Source organism: Buceros rhinoceros, unplaced genomic scaffold (genome assembly GCF_000710305.1).
Source record: "Buceros rhinoceros silvestris isolate BGI_N320 unplaced genomic scaffold, ASM71030v1 scaffold9008, whole genome shotgun sequence".
In the NCBI taxonomy this organism is placed as follows: Eukaryota; Metazoa; Chordata; class Aves; order Bucerotiformes; family Bucerotidae; genus Buceros; species Buceros rhinoceros.
The window spans coordinates 12,219-17,576 of record NW_010425099.1 but is presented as its reverse complement, the minus strand read 5'-3'; the positions used below and the strand labels follow the sequence as shown (position 1 = coordinate 17,576).

Here is a 5,358-nt window from a genome sequence, read left to right as displayed (position 1 = left end):
AATCTTTCACGCTCTTCCTTTCGGACTGAGGTTTTGCAAATAAACTTCCACATCACTGTGGCAGCCAGCATCTCGCAACACTTACCTTGTCACTCAGCAGTACAATTTTTCTTTTCTATTTCTAGTTTTTGGAGAGAAAAAGGACAGTCTTTTCTGAATCCCTGAGCTCTGAGTGGGAGATCTTCTCTAGAGACATCAGAGTAGGTGGCTTGGGCTTGTGAATTTCTGCAACGTATGTAAAGTGACTGTGATTAAATCTGCCAGTGTTTGGCTAAATGTGCACTCATTCACTCAAAATCGTGCTTGCAGCCTTTATTATTGCCCAAGCAAATTGCACTCGCGCAGTTTCCTCTCTGGATATCCTATCTTTTATGTAAGCACTGGCTTTGGAAATGTTCAAAGATCAAAAGATCCACAGTTCCTCCTTCTTCTGTAAAGAAATTGGGCCATTGGAGACTTCTTTTTTTTTTTTTTAATACCAAAGATCTGGAGCTGTGTTGCTTTTATTTATGCTGTGCTTTGAACTGTCCAGAAAAGCTCCCACAAAGCTCGTGGAATTGGTAAAATCAAGCAGCAGAAGGAAACTAAATGTTCAGCAATGCTACAGGATGGTGAGCTGAAGCTAGCAGTCAAATGAGGTCCATCAGGATCTGTGAAGGTGCGGCAGCAGGGCCCACAAGGATACTGGGAATCACTTCCTGGAGCTTCAGAGCAGTAGTGGGGCAATTCTGCATTGAGAGTCCATGGACATCACGATTTCTTCTGATACTCAGTGTGATCTTTCTTGAAAGTAGTGTTGGCATAACCCCACTGAGGCTGAAGTGTGCCGTAGGTGAAGCAGCCCAGGAGTTGGAGGTGTGTAGGACCTCTGAGATGTTGTCTAGGATAGTTTGCTTTTCACTGGTGAGACAGGAGTACCAGCTCTTTCACGTTCAAACAGCAGAACAAAATGAGCTTTTAATCAAAGACTTGGATCTGGAGTGGGTTTTTTAGGTTTTGGTTTGTTTAGGGTTTTTTCCCTGTTCTCTTTTGAACACTAAATGCTCACCATCGTGATGGATGATGTCTGTAGTTACAGGTAACCCTCACCCTCTCACTGCCCTGAATGTCCATTATTAAAAAAAAATTCTCTGTAAAGCCACATTTTTTCTGCAACAGGAAGACTCTTCCAAAACTTAATTTTTTTTTTCCAAAGAAAAAACGTCAACAGCTGTTGGAGAGGATACAGCCATGATCTAACAGAGAGGACAGGACCTCTGTAATCAAAAACATTTCCTCAAGCTGGAACGTATTAACATAAGGGATAAAGAGTGACAGTGCTAATGCTCCTTTAACATGATTTTTATTGGGTGGATGTGATTCTTAAGAACCACCCATGGTGTAAAGACATGTGTTGTCTAAACATACATTGTAGTAATTTACTTTATGTAGTAGTAGAATTTACCAGATGATGCAGGCGTTCTGGAGTAACCCTATCTGTCAAAAATTTTCTTCCATTTTCCAAGTTGATTCTGAAGAAGTCAGACAATCTGGACACTCGAAAGCGGTGTATTTAATTCTGTGGTCCTCTACCAGCTGCTGCGTGTTCTTAAAGCACAACTTGAGAACCTGTTCCTTCTCACTTCATCCCCATCCCCAGAAATCCAGATTCCAGCTTTGCACAAATTCTGTGCCTTGTGCTTCTGTGGATTTCAGGGATTTATTGTTAAATGGATTTTAACATTCAGATTCTCGGATTCTAGGCATGCTACAATGTATGAATTTCCCAAATGGTCATTTACCCCCCTTTTTCCTCCAAGGAAAGAGGAGAGTTAAGTTCAAGATTTGTTGCAGCTGGACTATACTCAAGCTGATGGGAATGTAGTGATAAGAGGCAAAGAATTTGAATTTATTACATTTTTCTTCCTTTCCGGCTGCTGAGTACTGCAGTAATTTCACTGAGCTCATGTGTCCTTCCTAATCAAACAAAATAAATGTCTTGGAAAACATCTCATATAAAGTTTCTAATAAACGGTGACTGGGTAACGAAGTAACTCCCAACAGCCCGCATGTGTTCAGTGCAAACAGGGGGGTTGAGGTGGAGCTGAAGAAGGGTGTGGGAGACTCACGGCCTAAGAGAGACATTCCCTGCACCTTCAAAAGCTGGCAGCAGCCTCTCCATGTCTGTGCCTGTGGCTCAGCCATATCTTGATCCAGGAGGATGAGAGAAATCTGGTTTTTCTCTCTCCCCTGAGGTGTCTGTGCAGCACCAGGTACTTACTGACAACCAGGCTTCTTATGGTGGTACCTGAATGATGGTGCCTGCTGTAGGAACAGCTTTTCTGTGACTGTTGCCCTAAGCTGTAGGGGATTGTGTGTAAAGGACACTTTCAGCATGCCTAAATACTGATGTTCTGCATGTTTTCATTTAGGAAATTAGCAAAAAACCTCTTCAAAGTGCTGTAAAATTGGAAGAAAGCTTCAAACCATTGCAGGACAAGAAGAAGTATCGGCACAGACCCGAACCTCTCTTCATACCTCCTCCTTCCTTCAACTTCAGCATGTCCCACTCCGGTGCCACCCTGTACCAGAGTCAGCTTCGCTCTCCCCGTGTCCTTGGAGATCACCTGCTAGACCGGACGCACGAGCTCCCCCCTTACACTCCACCACCGATGCTGAGTCCAGTTCGGCAGGGGTCTGGTCTCTTCAGCAGTGTTATCACGTCATCCCATAGCGCCTCGCATTCTCAGCTGCCACTTACTCCACTGACACCCACTCCGCGGGTGCTCCTGTGTCGGTCTAGTAAGTATTACAGTTAGAGTGGCAGCACACAGCAGGTACCACTGTCCTCTCTTCTGGTGTTACCACACTGATGATTTTTGTGCCTGCTCACATGCATGGCTGGTTTTGGTGCTTCACGGGAAAAGTTCGTCTTTATCAGGAATTTTATGGAGATGGTGTTAAAGCATAAGGTGTGTAGAGGAGCCTAACCAGTGAGTAAAGCTCTTGCAGTGGGATCTGCCTCAAGAAAGGACCACTGTGACTCTCGTTACATCTGGGCCTTCTGACACAGAGGGCAAAAACCTGGTTTGAGATGTGGGGTTAATTTTAAGTATTTGTTGTTCAGTGCTTAACAAGAAAAGGTGTGCAATCATACTTGATCAGGACAGTAGAAACTTCTGAAGTTAGGACACTTCTGTTACCTGACTGACTAATTTACACTGATTCAGTCTAAACACTGATAAAGGGTAGTTTTTCCTTAATAGACTAGAGTAATGCTGGGTTTAATAGAGAGGTGGCAATGCGGCCCAGGAGGTGAAGCACCAGCAGGGATACAGTTGTCACCAGAATACCCTTTTAATCTGCAACTCTGATTTCTCTTTCAGATAGTATTGATGGAAGTGTCATTCCAGTGACACCTGGGCCTGGAGAACAGACTGTTGAACCGTAAGGAAAAATATTGTTTTTGTCACTGCTTTTACAGACCAGCTCCAGCCCAGACCGTGTGGCCTGAAGTGTTTTGAAGTGGGCAGGTAGTGTTCAACTGCCTGAAATCGTGTTGGGCTGGATGTGTCTGAGGTTGCTCTGGATGGTGGCTGAGGACATTGGAAGCAAAGAGGCTGAGAGGTGTAGGCTCAAAAATGCTAGGATCGGCTTGGTAGGAGCCACTGAAGGTGAAACAATGGTTAGCGATGGCTGGAGAGAGGGCAGTGAGGAAAATATGCTGATCCAGTCCTCTGGCTTTTTATATATATATATATAAAGAGAGGGAATATATAAAATATTCTATATTGTTTCCTGCATTGAGCCTCTTTGCTAGTCAGCACTGGGTTGTCTGTAAGGTATGATAACTCAGTATGGTTTAAATCATATATTGAACTTCTTGTTTCTCCCCAAGAGACTGGTTCTCTGTAATATTCAAATTCCCCACTGAGAGTAAACTGTTGCGTAAAGCCCTCTGACACAATTTCCTGCCGTTCCAGCGTACTAGAAGTTTTGTTGGAAACAAAGCAAACACTAACATGACTTCTGTTTTTTCTGCACGTTGTGTAGCTGAATTCTTATTTATTTGTCTTCATAGACGAATCAATATTGGGTCCAGGTTCCAGGCTGACATTCCTGAGCTGCAGGACAGATTTCTAATGGAGAAAGATGTGCACAAGGCAACTTTGGTTTGGAAACCATGGCCAGAACTGGAGAACAAAGTCTTCCAACAAAGAGGTACAATGACTTGCTGATTTAGAGGTTCGTACGCCGACCTGTGCCTGTTGAAGAAATTCACATTGATTTCTTGTGCCTATACTGCACAAAACGTCCAGGAGAGCATTAATTACTGAAAATACAGAGCGAGAGACCAGAATGTTTTGGGTTCCGAGTAACAACACTACATAGTGGCACTTAAAGTGAAGTCTGGATGGACTGCTTCCTGGCAGCCAAGGAGGAAAGATTGTTCCTGGGAAGTGGAGTTTTCTGGGTACTGAACTACCCTGGTAAGGGCAGAGGTCACAGACAAGAGGCAGCTGATGGCTTCTAGGCCTGTCCTGTGACCGTAACTGAGAGGAAGTGTGACGGGCTCTGTGGCTTCTACCAGTCCTGAGCAGAGTTCGTTCCTGCTTCTAGCATGGCTCGTTTCTGTTTCTTTACCCTGGCTGGAGCCTTCTTGACACAGCAGTGTCACTGGCCTGCAGAAGCCGCTGCCTCACAGCCAGAGCTCTGGCTCTGCAGCAGCCTGCCCCATCCCAGGGACATGCTCTGCAAATCCTGTTGCACCCCCTCCTCAGCGAGTGATCCCAAAACCAGAAGATGGCTTGCTGGGGAGAGTGAGTATGAGAGCTGCTGCCCTGAACTGCGTTGTCTTTGAGTGGCGTTACAGAATCCTTGTCTCTGGGTGTTTGACTGACGGGCTACTGTATCCGCAGTAAAATGTTGGCTTGTTTCTGACAGTGGAAGACCTTTTAAATATGAGCTGTTCCAGTGTGTTACCTGGTGGAGGAACTAACTCAGAATATGCTTTGCACTCTCTCTTTGAAGCCAAAGGAGATATTATGGTAAGATAAGAAGCTGAAGGGAGAGATACGATCCTCTTCTGCAGATAAATTAACATGCTTTATTAAATGGGTTTAGATACGGTTATGTAAAAAAGATTTCTGATTGATTCGCAGTGATGCTTTAAACATCCTCTAACATTTTTGAGGAATGACTTTTCCCTTTCATTCTTTCATAAATTTAAATTTCAAAGCAGTGCCTCTCTGAAGGCTCACTGTATATTTCATATAGATAAGATTACTTAGTTTGTAGCCTTGGGGTGTTGAATGTCTCCCAGTGCTTGCTCCAGCCCTGATATTTCACAAGCTTTTTATTTGGTCACAGAGAGCCTAG

General features: G+C 44.2%; 1 protein-coding gene across 1 annotated transcript in view; it reads left to right on the top strand.

The window, feature by feature from the left end:
- Positions 1 to 5,358, top strand: part of TRERF1 (transcriptional regulating factor 1) — a 19,486-nt gene that overhangs the window by 5,171 nt on the left and 8,957 nt on the right. Inside the window, exons 5-8 of the mRNA XM_010141022.1 lie at positions 2,412 to 2,781; positions 3,366 to 3,426; positions 4,061 to 4,200; positions 4,924 to 5,027. Coding sequence (XP_010139324.1) covers positions 2,412 to 2,781; positions 3,366 to 3,426; positions 4,061 to 4,200; positions 4,924 to 5,027 — 675 coding nt within the window. The remainder of the gene's footprint in view (positions 1 to 2,411; positions 2,782 to 3,365; positions 3,427 to 4,060; positions 4,201 to 4,923; positions 5,028 to 5,358) is intronic.